Source organism: Sinocyclocheilus anshuiensis, unplaced genomic scaffold (assembly GCF_001515605.1).
Source record: "Sinocyclocheilus anshuiensis isolate Anshui unplaced genomic scaffold, SAMN03320099.WGS_v1.1 scaffold493, whole genome shotgun sequence".
Taxonomy (NCBI): Eukaryota; Metazoa; Chordata; class Actinopteri; order Cypriniformes; family Cyprinidae; genus Sinocyclocheilus; species Sinocyclocheilus anshuiensis.
Window position 1 is genome coordinate 823,335 of NW_015537963.1, and position 19,442 is coordinate 842,776.

Consider the following 19,442-nt stretch of genomic DNA (forward strand, 5'->3'; position numbering starts at 1 on the left):
TGCAGAAGTGTTTATAAAATTTCACATTTTAAAAAAATGATGATGTTACATTTTAATGCACGTTTCGGCATTTATCACAGTAGCATAAATGTTACTTCACTCAAATCATGTGCAAAATCGAAAATTAAAAGACTAATTTAACAAAAAATATATACAAAGTATATTTCTGATGTATTAAAAATGCAAATATCTTAATGTTATTATTAATTAATTATTATTCAATTTTATATATTATTTTTTATATTTATATATATATATAAATTTTATAAAATATTTATTATAATTTCATTGATTTTGAGTGGCAGTTTACACTGCAGAAGTGTTTATAAAAGTTTCACTTTTTTTTAAATGACGATGTTATATTTTAATGCACGTTTCAGCATTTATCACAGTAGCATAAATGTTATTTCACTCAAATAATATTCAAAATCTAAAATTAAAAGACTAATTTTAAATAACATGCAAAACATGTGATTCACAAAACACCTGCTCACATTTGCACTGGCGTTCCCTTCTATATCGATGTAAATTTTGCATTACATCCTATGTAGATGTTGTATTGCAAACGAGCAGGTTAAAACGTCATGTCAGGGTGACACAGAATGGCTTATTTGGCCACCTGAATCCTGCCTTTGAAGTTTATTCTACTGATCGTATATTAATGATGGTCATTTACAACTGGAATAATTCACAAGCCTGCTGAATTATGCATTAGATAAACCTGTATGCTCATGGAAATGGACCTGAGCTGTTTGAATGGCCGTTCTTTACTCTTTGACTTATTTTTCCCCCGTTATCATTGTATCCATCCATTTCACGTTCCATTTCCATGGCCACATTTTGAACGGTTGTCCTGTTTAGTCTTCATTTATGGAAACCTTTTCCCAGAAAGCATGGTTCACTCTGTAATGCTTATCTGTCATGTTTTCCTCTCTCCAGATCAGTCCGTTGAGGCCCCAGAGGCCCAAGAGTCAGGTGATCAGCTTGCTGGGTGAGAAAAGGCTTTCGGTGTCTCCAGGAGCCCCTGCCAACCCGTCTGCGCCCAGCGTCCTACCTCCCATCACGCCCCGGGCCAAACTGCAGTTCAGCTTACTGTCTGGATCCAGTATGTCATACTTCACACCGATCTGACAGATTCCCCTCCAGTTTTATTTCAAAACATGATGAAATTGGGCCAGTTTTACTAAAGCAAACTAAGATAGATTGTTGCCAAGGAAGCCCCGCCCACCTACAGGAGAAAAATGTATAATAATAACATCAGTTTACAAAAAGGCTATTTTAATATATAACTCAAAATCCAAAGCTGACATTCTGGCATCATTTGAATGAATGAAGCTAAGAGACCGCTGTAAATACGAGACGTTCAGCGTGGAGATATCTGAACACCTGCGTGCCTACAGCAGTCTGCATATTTTAAATAATAATAAATAAAAGAGAACTGGCTTTGATCTGCTGAAATGCAGCAGATATTGTCCTCTGGTGTTGTTTTATCAACATAATTCATCATATTTTAGCTGTTGGAACAAATAGAGTTGTTGATAATTATCCAAGTCCTTCAGTCTGATTTACATTTTCATTTAAAAGTTTGGGGTCGAAAATATTTTGTTTTTCATGTTTTTAAAAGAAGATACTGAAGCTCACCAATTAAATTGATTAAAAACAAAGTGAAAACAGTGAAATATTGCAGTTCAAAAGAGCTGTTTTCTATTTGAAAACATTTAAAAATGTAATGTATTCCTGTGATGCAATGCTGAATTTGTTTTTTGTGAATAGAAAGCTCAAACAGTATTTATTAAAAAAAATTTAAAAAAATAAATCTTTGTAACATTATAAATATGTTTGCTGTCACTTTTAATCGATTTAATGCATCCTTGCTGAATAAAAGTATTCATTTCTTTACAAAAACATCTTACCAACCCCAAAACTTTTGAACGGTAGTGCATGCAGTAGTTGTACAGTAGGGTCATTTGCATACTAATTATTTTAATATTAGCTTTATAAATAAAAGAATATCAGTTTCTGGCTTTATTTGAGGTGTAAAAAGCATTAAAACCCTTTACAGTGTTTTTCTTTCTATAAATAACCATTTTTTTTCATTTCTTGTTGAAATGATTGAGTTGCTGTGGTAATTTCTTTCTCCCACATTACTGAGTAATCTATAAAACATGTACTTTTGGTCAGCTCAATTTTTTATGTTATGAGACAGCAATTTTTATCAGGACAAACTTTTAAGGATTTATTTATCCAGGAAAATGTTTACAGTTTAAAGAATCTTTTTTGTAGAATTGTACTCTATCTTGCCTTTTATCTAAATTGAATGTGTTTGCTTTGATGATATTGTATTTATGATCATATGTTTTTGAATGTTTCATTTGTATCTATCCTGTAACAGCCGGTGAATTTAAATAGATCCAAACTTTCTCCAACCTTAAACCACCACACCCTCAAAATATGAGACGTTTGCTGACGTCTTGTGCTCCGTCTCCAGCTGTAGTGTGATGACACACAAACGTAACGCTGTGATGTGGAACGCAGGACTCTGGGAGGCTGCAGAGGTGTGAAATAACTAAGCGTGTCTGATCTAGAGCGTGTCCCACTTGCCGCTTGTGAAGACGTGTAATGGATTCAGACTCTAGTGCGAGGCGTTTACTCTCCCATGGGTTCAGCCCGCTGTCTGATTCTGAGTTTGCACCGCATGTCGTCATCTGTGCTGGAATCACTGCGCAGGCCTCCTAAAACTACTGATTTATATTGAGTTTTAGGCACAGGTGAAAATGTCATGCATCATCATGTTGATCTCAACAGCGCTCTATCTTGTTTCAATGCAGGTCTAGGGCTGAATGGGACGGGTTATGGAGATAAGGGCGAGACTCCGCCCCCACTTCCTGTCAAGAGCAGCATGGGCGATTATGGAAACTTGATGGACAACTCAGACCTGGCCAGTCCGACCACGCCCCCTCCTCCACTGCCACACCAGCGGGTAAAACGCTCCATCCACATCCATCAGTGACTGACATACGATCTTCATTTCCATTATTTTTACATGCTCATTAGTGGTTAAAAATCCATTAAGAAATCTCTTCCTGTTGTTCAGCCCTGAGGATCGTCAGTGTAGTGTTATATTCAGGCTGTTTCGGCTGCAGTGATTGTCAGTGTAGACAGTGATTTGCACAGAGCAGATGTGTGACTGTGTGAAGCGGTCAGGATATGTGTGACCAGAGCGGATGAAGGTGCCCTTGATCAGCCGCTCGTCTCTGAGTCTCTTTCTCTCTGCAGGATTTTACTTTAAATAATCCCAGACTCTGTTTAATTAACCCATAACCTGAACTTCTCTACAGCTGCTGGAAGTTACGTCAAATTACAGTTAAAGGTTGAAACGGCTTGAAGTTCTTTGCTGTACAACGGCAGGCTGCAAAATATTCTTTTATGATGCACTTAGTGTTCAAAGGCTTGGGGTCGGTAAGATTTTTAATGCTTTTGAAAGAAGCCTCTTACGCTCAACAAGTCTGCATTTATTTGATCAAAAATACAATAAAATCTGGAATATTGTGAAATATTAGTTCGATTTCAAATAATTGAATATACTTTAAAATACCATTTATTCCTGTGATGCAAAGTAGATTTTTCAGAAATCCTTCAGAAATCAGTTTAATACACAGACACTTGGTGCACATGAGTCATTTCTTTAACATTTTTGTGGTGAGCCATGAGCAGCATTTAATTAAAATAGAAATATTTTATACCACTATACATGTTTTTACTGTTACTTTTAATCAACTTAAAGTCAAATTAAAATATTAATTTCTTAAAAAAATGTCATGAACCCAAACTTCTAAAAAGTTTACTACGTTTTTCTCTTCTTTATTAGTATTAGATCTACTTTATTATTGATTCAATCACTATCACTCTATTATTATTGCCCATAGTTACTTAAGCTTAGAGATTAGACAAATTATTTATTTTTCATTCATTTATTCATTGTTGCTTTAAATATATAATTGTTGTATCAAGAGACCAGATTATTGCAGAGACTTTATTGTGTTTATTATTTACTCAGTCTCTATTACTCTGTTATTACTGCTTAAAGTTAGAGATTAGACCAATATTTTTTACAAATATACCCCAAAAAAGTATATGTGACCCTGCAGCACAAAACCAGTCTTAAGTTGCTGGGGTATATTTGTAGCAATAGCCAAAAGTACATAGTATAGGTCAAAATTATTGATTTTTCTTTTATGCCAAAAATCATTCATTTTTCATTCATATGAAGAGACCAGATCATCACAGAGACTTGACTTTAGTAATGTAACTACTTTAGTAATGTAACGTGGAGTTTAGCATGGACAAGCAGCACCATTTGATCTCATGTAATGGAGAATTAATGCTTCACTCAAGTGTTTTAAAAACTCCATCTCTCTTTTCCTCATTTTTCCAGCACCTTCCGCCTCCGTTGCCCAGCAAGACCCCTCCTCCTCCCCCTCCAAAGACCACTCGCAAGCAGACCTCCATCGACTCGGGAATCGTCCAATAAGCCAGCAGACGGCTTCGTCAAACGGAGACATCCGCATAGGCCCTCTTCCAACGATTTTCCGTCAACATTCCTGACTGTATGGCATGATGAATACCTCACCTCAGCCCCGCTCATAACGGCTGATTATTGTCCACTGCCAGATCAGCGCTCGGAGCCTGCACCCCAGTGACAATACAAGCTCAGAGACGCAGTCTATTTCACATCACTCCAGGCGTCAGACCACAGCACATATAGATGCTGGAGTCAGGGAATTCTGGGTATTTTTGACAGATGGTGCATGTTTGACTAAAACTCCACTTTAGGCAGGAATGCGCTTTTTATGCACATTATCGTTGAGACGCGTGACCAATTCAAACCACTTCGGTGTCGCATAATCAAAGTTTCCTCTTTCTCTCATTTTTACATGCTATTTTTATCCTCAATATATACACATTTATGTACAGAGGTTTGTATATATGATTTTATTTTATTGTTTTCTTGAAAGTAAATTTTGTCCTTTTTTTGTATTCGCAGTTTATAAAAATTGGCATTTTTATCCAAAAAGGGCTTGGTGTTCTAATAAGAGGGACAGTAAAGGTATTCTTACATGTATCTTTTATTGAATTTGTGGTGTTGTTCGTTCTCAATTGGAGTGAAAACAACTAAAAGTCATTGTACCAATCAAGCCTATAAACCACATAAAAGCATATTGATAACACTGACTGCTCCAAATCCACTACTGACTTCTGAATAAACTCAATGTATTTGTAAAGTGCCTCTTGTTTGGTGCTGATTAATCCAGTGCACTGTAGACATTTAGCAGATTTCAAGTTTGTTTTGTCAGAATAACGTCATCCACTAAGGCTCTCTGCTCTGTTTGTGTGATGTTACCGCAGGTTAACCGCTGCAAAACCAGTCTGGAAAGTGAGGTAAGTTGAGTCTGAGGTGAGTTCATTAACTCATTGCTTGTCGAGACCTTGAGTCCTTGAAAACTGAAAAGCTACGTTTTCCATTCAGCTTTTTAGTACAACGTGGAGCTGAATCTCAATGACATTGATTGTGAAAATGGCGGACATGTGTGCATCATGAAGACTGCCAGCTTTCACTTTACTAAAAAGGTTTTGAAAATAGCAAAGCATTGACTCATACATGCATAATCAATGCAGCATCTTCTATGAGCTGAGGGAGGAAATATGCTGGAGAGCATGTTTTGTATGTTCAAGGTCACTTGCACAGCACATGCAGTCAGAATTACTGCTCTTGTCTCAGTGAACGGATTTATTGTGTAATTCTGATGTTTGTTATGAAGTCATTGGTCTTAAACATGCAGGATTCACCATCTAAAAATGGCAGATTGTGCAAATCACACTGGGTTGGGTTTTGGTGTTTGTTTGGTTGGTGTTTGTTACGTGAATCCTTCATGTCAATTCATGCAGAACATCATGGATTCTGCAATAAATGTGTTTTTGTTTTTGTCATTTTAAAGGAGTTTTCCTTTAAAAGACTTTTACATTTCGTTTTAATGAATAGTTCACACCAAAATGAAAATGTAATGGAATTTTATTTGCTCTCAAGCCATCCAAGATGTAGATGAGTTTGTTTCTTCATCGGATTTGGAAAAATGTAGCATTATATCATTTGCTAATCAATGGATCCTCTGCAGTGAATGGGTGCCATCAGAATGAGAGTCCAAAAAACATCACAAGTAATCCACACCACTCCATCCATCAGTTAACATCTTGAGAAGCCAAAATCTGTGTTTGTAAGAAACAAATTCATCATTAAAGGTGTTTTAACTTTAAACCGCTGCTTCCAGCTAAAATGCGGGTCCACCATCTATAATATTGTTTTCTCCAGTGAAGTCATCTGGTCTGAATCAGGAGAAAAATATGCGCAGATCAAGCACCGTTTGTAAGTGAAAACAATCCAAAGCACATCTAAACGAATATGTTGGTGGATTTTGATGTAAGAGGACACCAGAGGATGAACTTTTTTTAATTATGGATCATAGACTCATATTTTGGCCAAAAACAATTAAAAGGTTTAAAGTTAAAAACATCTTCATGATGGGGTTTGTTTCTTACAAACATGCAGCTTTTGGCTTCACAAGGTGTTACTCGATGGACTGGAGTGATGTGGATTATTGTGATGTTTTTATCAGCTGTTTGGACTCTCATTCTGACGGCACCCATTCACTGCAGAGGATCCATTGGTGAGCAAGTGACGGAATGCTGAATTTCCCCAAATCTGATGAAGAAACAAACTCATCTACATCTTGGTTGGCCTGAGGGTGAGTACATTTTCATTTTTGGGTAAACCATTCCTTTTCTTTAAAATTGTTGCTTACCAACTTGTTCGTGTGGTAAGTTTGTGCTCACATATTTGCAGGAATGACCCGTGTGCGTTTATGTAAATGTGTGTTTGAGATGCCGCTGCTGGGTCACCGGGAACTGAAGAACGTGTGAAATTCTAGAGAAGGAGATAAACAGTCCCAGAAACGTCCCACGGCGTCAGACACGTCATGACATTAATACCCGACTGAGTCAGTTTCCCACGGTACGCTATCAACATCTAACCTGATTAATCCAGCTGAAGACTCCCTTTGAAAGGAAAGGTCATTTTCAGGCATTTCATGATCAAATTCAATCAGAGTCTCCAGGCTGAGCTTCAGATAAGTAGCTTAGTTTTTCTTCAAAATATATTTTCTTTCTTGTTTTTTAACTTAGTATCACTTTAGTCACACTGCTGTCAGAACTGAAATAAACACAACAATATATTTTATGCTTCATTGAGCAGTGTAGCTGCATTCATTTAGCAGAATACGTTTCCATGAGACAAATGACTTTGTTGTTTATTAGAGGATGCTGGGAAAATATCCTGCTGGACTGTGAGTTGTTTTTCCTTCATGTTAATTACAGAATTATTGAGGCCTAATACAACAGTGGCAGCAAATTCAATTTAACTTTCTATTTAAACCAGAGGCAGAAAATAACTTAACTCTGTAAATCCCAAATGTGTCCAATGCATCTCAGTGAGAACTAATGTGTTTTGCTCCTTGGATAGTCCCGTGAAACAAATTGATTGTCTTTGCGAGTTTTTAAGAAGTTAACAATAGAAATATGGAGTATAGAATATAGAAATTGTATTTTATTTTATTCTGGATAAAAGGAAATTATAAACCAAGAATATGGTTTGTTTAATTTAATATACTATAATGTAACTTACAATGTAATATTACTGCAATTTTATAATGTTAATAAGGGTTGAGTCAGAGTTATTATTATTATGGTTATCGAAAACTAAATAAAAAAATGTTAAATGAAACAAAAAAAACTGAAATAAAATATTACAAATAAAAAACAAGGCAACATTTCTCCTTTTCATTTAATTTAACTTGATGTACTAAAATAACTAAAACTGAATGTTTAAAAATAAAATAATTAAACAATTAAAAACAACTAAATTACTAAAACTTCAACTAAAAAGGGAAAATATTAATTACATAAAATTCAAAATATATAAAAAACGCAAAAAAAGCATTTTTGTTTCTTGAAATATAATAAATGTTATCTTAAAATAAACTTAAAAACCTATTTTATTTCAGCAACATTTATCATTTTCATTTAGTTTAAATTGATGTACAAAAATAGAACAAACTGAAATAAAGATTATATATGTTTAAAAATAAATAACAAAAATTACAAAAACTCAACAAAATTACTAAAACTTAAAAATGAAAAAAAAAAAACTAAAAATAAAAACATTCGAAAATATGATACTAGTTATGCTAAAACAACACTGGGCAGCTTTGATTTCAATCAATCAGAGCAATCCTGTTTTCTTGTTCCAAATACAGTGATTGTACAGTATTTGTTATTTTGTTTGCACTATTATTTTATGCTCTTTCAGAGGAATTAAACAGCGCTGCTCATATCATTTATAGACAACTCTTATGTAACTCTTTTAAGATCCTACAGGCTCAAATGTTGAATCTTGTGCCTGACATCCATTTCTGTTCATCCTGAGAAATCTTTTGTGCCTCATTTTAAGTGTGTTCGGTAGGATACATGTCACATCGCAGGTGATGAAACCCACACCTTGCGAGAAAAGATGATTGCATTTGCTTAAGCAATTTACAAGGCCAGCGGTGAAATAAACATGGAGAACAAACCCGGTGTCATTTATGTGCTGAAATAACATCTCTGGTCAGGAAATCAGTAACAGGCCGTAAGTCAGTGTGAAATGATGTCCTGCCACGGCAGATTGAGTATGCAGCGCGTAATGTATTGCCTTCACTTTTGATTGACAATAAAGAATAATTGTAATGCCAAAGCTGCACGCTAACCTTCTCGGACATCGACCCGTATAAACGTCTTGTTACCGACAGATGCTTTGATTCTCCTTTATTGAAATTCTTTTGCTGTTTTCTATGAATCACTTTGTGCCGTTCTGATTTTAATATAACTGATATATATTCATACAGGAGGGGCTGAAGGCTAAATTGAATCCATATTTCACTGTGATTGTGTTTGGTCTCTGTGGTGCGGTCTATCACAGCCGGCTCTGATTGGAGGGGAACATCCTCCATTGAACCTCAGCTGCAGCGTTCCCATAAACCGCGTCTGTGTACAAATACAGATACGCAAAAACGGCTGGCTTATGTAATTCTGAATGGTGAACTGGCCTGCTTTTTGCCATCTGTCTCAATAAATGACTCACAGACCCAAATTCACCTTTTATACTTCAATACAAGTCATTGATTGATTGATGCATGCAAGTTTATTTATTTAGGTATGTATTTATTTATTTCTATATTTACCTATTATCATTATTATGTATGGAATAATTGATGACGGGATGTGGAATTATTAGAAAACAATGCTCAACTGAGGTGGTGATGCGGCCACAACCCCCATTGTTTTCTACATACATTTTTTACTCATTTACTATGGTTACCACACACTGAAGCATTGTAAATGTTGTATTTCAAGACATTTGTCAGGGTTTGTCCTTAACAGTCTCTTACGTGTAGGACTAATTTCTTACACATCTATTTATTTTTTTAAGGCTGCAAGGACCTTTGAAATAACCTAAATGTTTGGCGCAGTGATATGGACATGTAATGCGGTCAAGACCTGCCTGGATTTACTTTAGCTGTGTTTTCCCTGCAAATCATTGCACACCTTAGAAAGTTCATCAACCAATCAAATTCACGCATTCAGCAGACCTGTGGTGTTTTTATTACACTGTAAAAATAGGGCCCAATGTACTGGTAATATGGAGGAATTTTTGTATAGATTTTTTACTGGTGTTTTACCCATATTGATAAATTGCATTGAGTTGTGTTTTAGGTGTAAATGAATGGTAGACTTTTTTTTCTTAAACAGTGTAGTTTTATTTTTTATCTTTGTGTATCTGTCCAAAATTGTGTTGTCTTCGTCATGGCAGGCTTGGAACAACATGAGGGTGAGTAAACATGAACAAACTTTTAATGTCGGTGCAATGTTCATTCTTTTTAATTTTCAGGTTTTAGTAGTAGTTTAGTAGTTTTTTTTCCCATTAGATATCTCTATAAGTTCATTTTAGCACTTGAGCTTATTTATTTCATTTATATTTCAATTAAAGTAAACACATTTTTATTAGCTTTTAATACATATTTGGAAAGGAAAATTCTGTTTTTATATACAAGTAAACACTGTCTACATTTTTTGGTGCAATGTTCTTTTATCATGGTTTTTCAGTGCATTTTAATGCTTGGTTTAGCTGCAAAAAAACTGTCATTTTAGTTTGTTTGCTTTCATTTTTATTCTTTTGTTTTCTAGCTGTACTGTATGTCATTTTGGAAAAACTATTGTTCATGGTTTTATTAATATTTTGGTTTGAGCAGTTTGTGCTCAGACAGTTTTTCTCTGTTTTTGTGCTGAATTATGAACGTCTGACATTGTAGATTTGACATTGTCTTACAGGTATGGATCACCTCGTGGTGTTTTATTGCAGGTCCCGTCACAGCAGCAGATCGGTGAGAAATGCAAAGACAAGACTCGTTTCCACAGCGGATCTCACCGTCTCAGCAGGAGGACTGAGTCCTTGGAGAGCCGAGGCCTATTTCTGTATTATCTGTCCATTCCCTCATTTCCAGTGAGAGCTCAGCTTGAGACTGAGGTTTGGAGAGCCTGAAGATCCCAGGGTACAGAAATACAGACCGAAACAATCCCACACAATCGTATGTGGAATTTACCCAGAGAAATCTGTCTTATTGTCTGTGTTTTAGAAGCTCTGCTTCAAAACCTAGTGAGCTGCCTCACTGCATACTGCCTACAGAGGCCTTCTTAGGTGGCATCGTAAAGGAGTAGTTCACTCAAGAATTGAAATTTACTGAAAATGTACTCACCCTCCGGCCATCCAAGATGTAAATGAGTTTGTTCTTCATCAAAACAGATTTGGAGAAATGTTGCATTACATCACTTGCTCATCAGTAGCAGTGAATGGGTGCCGTCAGAATGAGAGTTGATAAAAGCATCACAATCATCCACAAGTAATCCACACCACTCCAGTCCATCAGTTAACGTCTTGTGAAACGAAAAGCTGTGTATTTGTAAGAAACAAATCCAAGATGTTATAAACTCTTATCCATAATATTGCTTTCTCCAGTAAAAAAGAAGTCGTCTCGTCTGACTCAGGAGAGAAATATGCATAGATCAAGCACCATTTACAAGCCAAAACAGCCCAAAATGAAGCGTTATTATGGATTATGGACTCATATATTGGCCTGAAGCGATGGTTTAAAGTTAAAACATCTTGATGGATTTGCAGCTTTTCACTTCACAAGAAATTAATTGATGGACTGGAGTGGTGTGGGTGTGAGAAACTCTCATTCTGACGGCACCCATTCACTGCAGAGGATCCATTGGTGAGCAAGTGATGTAATGCTGAATTTCTCCAAATCTGATGAAGAAACAAACTCATCTACGTCTTGGATGGCATGAGGGTGCGTATACATTTTCAGCAAATGTTCTTTTTTGTCTGAACTGTTCGTGTAACTGGAATGTAACCTCATAAATGAGTGATTTGTAATGCTCTGTATTGGCAGCATTAACATTGGCATCAATATAGGTGACAAAATGGGAAGAGTCAATGATTAAGATGCCTGCATTCACGTCCTAAAAGGCAGCTAACTAGGTTTTGGAACAGAGCGATAATGTTAGGCGTTTTGGCTGCCATAGTGGTTTATTTATAGTGTGATTCTGTTCTCAGGGTTATTAATGCTGTTTTTATTTTTGTGGCATTTAAAGGGATTGTGTTTATTTTGCAAAATGTTCTGGGTGGTTCTATTGCAGTGATTAATAGCTTAAAGCAAACACACATCCCACAAAATTCAAGAACAAACTTAATGTTTAATCAATAAATGCAGTAAATATTTCTTCTGCGCTGGAGCAGATCTTCATGCTCTTGTACTTTAAGGCAGTTTAATAAACACACATGCTTCTCAGGTTTACCTCCTGAAAGGCTTCTGCTCGAGGCTCAGATGTCTGCAGATCTTTGAGTTTTGAGTGCTTTTTATTGTGTGTCTGGAGGCCCAAAGCCAGAATGAAATCAGCCGTTTGGAAACCTCTAAAACTGTCTGCTGCTGTCTGCCTTGTGTTGTAGCTCTGCAAAGCTTCTGTCTGCTACATCTTTTCTTTAATGTATTTCATTTTTCTGACACAAAAGTAACAAAACATATAAATTAGCAAAAAAGTAACCGCTACATTTTACATCCAATATCAAGTATCTCAGTTAATTCCACTTGGGTCATAAAAACAGTACTATATTAGTGTCACGGTGCGTGTGGAGAGATGAAGCGAGGACGCAAGTGCAGGATGAATGGTTCTTTCTTTTAATAATAAAATGAAACAAAAACAAACTAAAACAACCCCGAGGGGGAAAAACAGACAGGCAGGCTAAGAACTGCACTACATGCAGACATAACACACAGGAAGATCAGCAAAGGATTACAGACACCAGGACTGTGTCCGAAATCGCCCCCTATACCCTCATTCACTATTCCCTACATTAGGTCACTAATTCAGGAAAAGCAGGTACATACCACACATACAATAAGTACTTCTGACATATAACAACGGATCAGCACAGGACTGCAGACACCTGGAGAACAAATAGAGAGATAAACGAGGAGGCTAACGAGGGAGACACAGGTGGAGCAACTTAAACAATAATGAGGTAGTAATTTTTTTAGTAATTTTGTTATGTGCTTTTGTCATTTTTATTAGTTTTGTTTTTCTTAAATGTATCCATTTAGAATTATTTTTTAATTCAGTAGTTGTAATTCATTTTATTACACCAGCTTGTTTTATTTCAGTTTTTCAGCTAATATTTATATTTTTTGTTGTTTTAGTTTTATATCAGTTGAAGAAAGTTTAATATTTTTAGATCACTGATAAAAATGCATGTGGATTGGGATTGAAAGGAAAATCATTTTGTTTATTTATTCTATTATATATATTTTTTATGTAATACTACATTTTAGCAAGTAGATTTACACCTATTAAAAAATTGTAGTATTTTGAGAGGACCGGTTGTCTTTCTGATCATATTGCGCTGGAAAACTGGTTTGCTGGTATCAGCAGTTTTAGAGGGGTTTTGGACACTTTTCAGTTTGGGAAAACAAGACTTAAACAAGCAAAAACTAGCAAACCATCTTGGGCTAATTTAGGCATTTTCAGCAATGTATTGAAATTATATCACCTTTATCTGTCAGTGCTGTTCTAATGATGATCTACTATCAGTTTGCGCACATATACTGATAAAAGAGAAGCCTTTTCATAGAATTTATTTACTTTTCTCACATCACTGTATCATTTTCATACATTTTCTGTGCATAATTTAATAACACTGTATTATTTCTCCTACAATTTTCCATTATAGATCCTGCTGCTGCTAAATCTGAAAACGTTGTATATGTGGGAACTGATAGAACTGAATCGATTTGCTGCGTTATAGAGTCGTCCAATTACCATCCCAAACTGGGTGTGTGTTTCTGATCGATTTTATGTAAATGCGGTGGGCAAACCTGCCAGTGAGACAAATATGCAGAGGAAAATCGTCCTTGTGCTATTGATCCTGGCTCATATAATCACTAATCTATGGTCACACTCGAACACATCGATCAGGCCACTCAAACGACACGGTGAACAAACACACGCGGGTGATCAGTCTCTCTTTACCGGCTTTTCAACATTAGTCAGCTCCTTTAGCTCTGGCTTTCTTGTGTTGATGTACTTCCTAAACAGGTACAGTAGTTGGGGCAATTTTAAAATGGCCAGTAGCCTTTATGACAGCCATGAATCATGATTTGCTTTTTGTTGGTAGTCAGTCTGGTGTTTATTATTTAATGAGATGGAAAATTCTATTTATTTATTGCAAAAGAGCATTTAATTGAATAAAAGTGAAAATACAGACTTTTATAATGTTAAAATAAATGCTGTTCTTTTGAACTTTACATTCATCAAAGAATCCTGGAAAGAAATGTATCACGGTTTCCACAAGAATATTTGTCGGCACAACTGTTTTCAACATTGATAATCATCTGAAATGTTTCTTGAGCAGCAAATCAGCATATTAGAATGATTTCTGAAGATCATGTGACACTGAAAACTGGAGCAATGATGCTGAAAATTCGGATTTGATCACAGGAATAAATTACATTTGACAATATATTCACATAGAAAACAGTTATTTTAAATTGTAATCATATTTCAATAATGAATAATAAATAAATATTTTATCAAATGAATGAAATGAAGATTTCTTTCAAAAATATTTAAAAAAACAGACACCAAACGTTTGAATGGATAAAATATTGAATATATTTTATAAAATATGTGAATAAATATTCATAATGAATATTTTAAATGTGTTTGCCTGCAACAAATGTGTCTTTAACATAAAAACATAAAATAAAACCAATGTCAATGTTCCTGTCAAAAGTGTCGTATTTTAGCCTGAATAAGCTGTAAAGTGCACGAGCCAGACTTTATGGTAATAGTCAAACATCTATTTCAGTCAGTCTAGAAAGCGATTAGGTGAAATAACGGTGTGATGTTGAGGAGCGCAAGCTCATGTTAGACCCGTCAAATATTGAACTGCTTGAAAAGACTTTTGCTCATGTTTTGTTCTCTTGTCTTTCTCTCAACCCATTTTAGCATGCACAGAAATACTTCACTTTATTAAAGCCAAAGAGTTTCTGTAACTCAGATGCACATTGATATTCTGTTCATATCTCTCACAGCAGGCACTTCACAACTGATTTCAATAGAGCTTAGCATGGGCAAGTTGCTAAAAAGCATTCAGTAATTCAAATGCACTGTACAGACACATTTTTTGTAAAACATTCCATCTTTAATTAGATGTTTAACTATTTTAGTTTTAAGTAACTATTTGAGTGTTTCGTCTTTCTTTTTCTTAATAAGCAATACAGTATATTCTGGAAATGCTATAGAATTCATCTGGACTGGAGTGGTGTGGATTACTTGTGGATTATTGTGAAGTTTTTTATCAGCTGATTGGAGTCTCATTCTGACGGCACCCATTTACTGCAGAGGATCCAATGGTGATCAAGTGATGTAATGCTACATTTCTCCAAATCTGTTCAGAAAAACGTATCTACATCTAGGATGGCCTGAGGGTGACTGCGTTTTCAGGAAATTTTAATTTTTGGGTGAACTATTGCTTTAAAATGCAGCATATGTAGGCCATTCACTGGGTTTTGGAGCGGAGCCGTTGTGTCGCTCTGGTTTGAGCAGGAAAATGTGTTTACAGCATGTGACATGCAACTTTCATTTGTCATGCAGGCTGTGCATTAGTGCCGTGTGTGTGTGTGTGTGTTTGCTATCGATATATGTGACCCTGGAGCACAAAAGCAGTGTTAAGTCGGTGGGGTATATTTGTAGCAATAGCCAACAATACATTGTATGGGTCAAAATTATCGATTTTTCTTTTATGCCAAAAATCATTAGGATATTATGTAAAGATCATGTTCCATGAAGATATTTTGTAAATTTCCTACTGTAAATATATCAAAACTTTTTTTTTGATTAGTAATATGCATTGCTAAAAACTTCATTTGGATAACTTTAAAGGCGATTTTCTCAGTATTTAGAATTTTTTGCACCCTCATATTACAGATTTTCAAATAGTTGTATCTCGACCAAATATTGTCATATCCTCACAATCCATACATCAATGGAAAGCTTATTTATTCAGCTTTCAGGTGATGTAGAAATCTCAATTTCAAAAAAATGGACCCTTATGACTGGTTTTGTGCTCCAGGGTCACATATTTTGGCTTGCGTGGCTGTGTGAAATGAACAGGTTTTCATCTTTTAATGCTTCTCTTCACGTAAGCACACACGCTGACTGACATGAATTATTTGCCAGACATTTAAATTCACTCTCGCTGCACGGGCTTTCCTAGTCCAGATATGTCACAGTTGAAAAATTCACTAAAGATCTTTCGTACATAATTCAGTGATACTGGATGTTTCATGGAAATAGCCTGTTTGTACGTACGAGAATGTGAAACTTTTTGGCTTGTTCAGATAGGCAGCAAAATATAATTCATTTATTTATATATTTTGCTATATCTGACTGAATTCATTGGCTGTTTGCAGTCTAAACAGCAAAAAACACATGAAATCTTGTGTTTACAAATCAGGTCAAAACCTGATTTCAAACTAACATGCATGTGCAGTTTGAAATTTTTTTTCTTCTTTTTTTTCTTTAACATTTTTATTTGTTGATTTATTTTGATTATCTTTGTATCTTTTTTTTCATTATTTCCCTTGCCCGTATATAGCTTTTATTTAAATTTTTTGGATATAGCTTTTATTATATTGTTATTATATCCTTATCCATGTTTATTTTTGTTTTTTTGCTTAAGCACCTTTAGAGACTCACTTTAAAGATGCCATATCAAATTATTAATTATTATCATTTAATTATGTTTTATTAAATATTCATTTAAAAATATTATTATTATTTATTTTATAATTATTTAAAATTAATTAATAATACAAAAATTATATTATTATTCTTTTTTTTTAAAGTGGATATATGAATGCACAGATGTCCTATTTCCAAAAGTATATGGTTTCATTGTTTAAAACTCAATATTTATGAACATTTTGATTGTTGCAAAAAAAAAATTATAATCCAAATGTGCCATATATAGTTGCAAATGTTGTGGTTTTCCCTCAGTGATGGGATTTATTAAATACTCTAACAGATGTCTTCTGCTGCTGTGATTATTGTCATTTAAGTCACATCTCTATCAGATCTCTCAGCGACCGTCCGGATGCTCTGATGGTCTGTTTAATAAGATGAATTTAACAGCCGTGATAATCATGTATTCATCCTCTTTTTTTTTTTTTGCTGATTACCTGAAATGCAAGGAGTGTTTGTGCATGTGTGTGTGTGTATCTCATTTCTGTGTCACCAGCATCACCAAAAGGAACTGCAAAAGTAATGAATGTTTCCCTGAAAACAGGTAATCCTGCCCTGAAGTCACGCAGTCTTCACAGCTCAAGCTACAGACCTGGCTTTACTAATCTACTCTGCACATGACTCTTTGGTAAGTCCTTTTTAAATTGTATAAGTTTTATCAATCTTTATCAATAATTATTTGTAGTCTAAACAGCAATAAATATGTACATACATACATACAGAAAGAAAGAAAGAAAGAAAATATCGTATATTTACAAATCAGATCCAAACAACATTATAAATTTATTCATTTATTAGTTTGATTCTTTGTTCATTTTTTGATTAATTTTTCTTTATTTGCTTTCTCAGGATTATGATACGCACCCTTTCATGGATTGTTAATTAATATTTTTCATGCACATTTTTGTTCCAATCTAAAATTTCACTTTAAATCTGAATAAAAACCTTATTTTTTCTGATGTTTTATTGGCTATGCAAAGGAATAAGGATATGTGATGAAATCATTACTATTAAACATAGTTCTGGTTCTGGATGCTGATTGGTTGAGACCAGCTACTATGTACAGTACATCACGGTGCAGCACCAACTAATAATCTTAATTTATGTTATGTGACTACATTTTCAAGCTGATCATTTGCAGCTGCTTTTTGGTGACGCTAATAATGCAATGGAAATTACACACTTCACGTTTAATCTATGCTGTAAAAAATATTTTTCAAAGTCGTATAAAGATTATTGGAGTACATTTTATTTCAGTCTTTCTACTTCAAAACGTCACATTTAATTCAATGTGTTGTTTGTTGATTCTATGTAATTGTTTGTGAAATCAATTTCTGAGGGAAAATTCTTTCTACACTGGTTTTTTTTTTCAGTGTAAATATTTTTTATATTATTTTTTTGTTATAAAACCAAGCTTAAATCTTTCAAATTTCGACCCATTTTACAAAGTCATCAGGGCTTCACAAATCTCTCAGCACAGTTTTCGTTTGTACTGTAATTTCCTCTGTTTGTGTTTCAATCTTCAAATGTATTTGGCTTCTTGTATCACTCCTGATCTGGAAGCTTTGTTATTACGCTTCAGTCTGTGACTTTATCACACTTTCCATGTTTGTTTATTTCTCTCTCTCAATATCCAGTGACTACAGTAACATAATGGAGAAGGCAAAATCATTTCCAGTGCTTGAGCAGGTCTGAAGAGGTTTTTAAAGAGCAAACAAACAAACAAAAGCCACTTGAGCGGCGGTCAGGACGGAGGATGGGGGTCGGCCCCCGATAATCTCTCCTCTTCCACTTCCTTTCTGCCAGAGGTTACCAAAGCAACCATCAGAGCATCCGACCACTCCAGCTTCGTGATTAATGATGCAAATCAGAAACGGAGTGTATTTAGTGGACAGCGCAGGTCTGTGGAGTCATTGGTAATTCACTGGGGTTTAAAGGGGTCATATGATGCTTTTTTAATGATCATTATTTTGTGTATTTGGTGTAACAGAATATGTTGACATGCTTTAATGTTCAAAAAACATTGGTTTTGAGACTTTAGTCTTTGCAACTTCAGGGATCTTATCTGTGCACAATCAGCTTGTAACACTCTAAAGAGAAAGGAAAACTTGAAATCGCATCATATGACCCCTTTAAGTGGACTCATACGGCAGAAAGGCCGGCGTTCACTGCTGGCGCTGTGTGAATGAAAGAGCCTGTTCAAGATCACTCACCCCTCTGGGAATTCGGCTGGAGGCGAGTGCTGAGGTTGCGTTTCTGCTGAGTTACCATTGTGTCCATGAGCGAGAGACTTTCTGCTACAGCGGCCCGTGCTTTCAAGCGCTTCAATGCCTCTCTGCTTAAAGCATCTGCAAAATGAGATGATTTTGAATAGGCTGCACATGATATTAAAGAAATTTGGAAGATAAAAGTTCTCATTTTCAAACGCATGCTCCACGGCTCACTGACAAGAAGAAACCATCAAATTAAAGGAATAGTTCACTTTCAGAATAACAATTCTGTCACCATTTACTCACCCCCCACTTGTTCCAAACCTGTATGAGTTTCTTTCTTCTGTTGAACACAAAAGAAGATATTTTGAAAAATGTTGGGATCTGAACAGTTGATGAGAACCATTGACTTCCATAGTAGGAAACAAAAAAACTATGGAAGTCAATGGTGCTCATCAACTGTTCATAAAGAAGAGGCAGACTTTTTAAAATAAATATTAAAATAATAAAAAATTTAAATTAAAATGTAAGATCCTGAAAAACTCCATATTATTAATATTTCAGAAAGAAGAGAATACGATTTTTTTTAAAGTATATAGCTATTATGCAAATTTGCATTAGTTAAGTTAGTTAACTTTATTAAAATAAGATATTAAAATAAATATTTAAAAACTTTATATTAGTCACATTTTAGAAAGAACCACATTTTAGAAAGAACATATA

The 19,442-nt window shown here is 35.0% G+C and overlaps 1 protein-coding gene across 2 annotated transcripts in view; it reads left to right on the forward strand.

The window, feature by feature from the left end:
• The window catches only part of LOC107667825 (dedicator of cytokinesis protein 1), a 288,581-nt gene extending 283,299 nt beyond the window's left edge, over nt 1–5,282 (forward strand). For both annotated transcript variants that reach the window (XM_016459540.1, XM_016459550.1), the window contains exons 50-52: nt 940–1,105; nt 2,829–2,980; nt 4,436–5,282. In XM_016459540.1, coding sequence (XP_016315026.1) covers nt 940–1,105; nt 2,829–2,980; nt 4,436–4,531 — 414 coding nt within the window. In that variant the 3' untranslated portion in view covers nt 4,532–5,282. The remainder of the gene's footprint in view (nt 1–939; nt 1,106–2,828; nt 2,981–4,435) is intronic.
• Nucleotides 5,283–19,442: the final 14,160 nt, after the last annotated feature.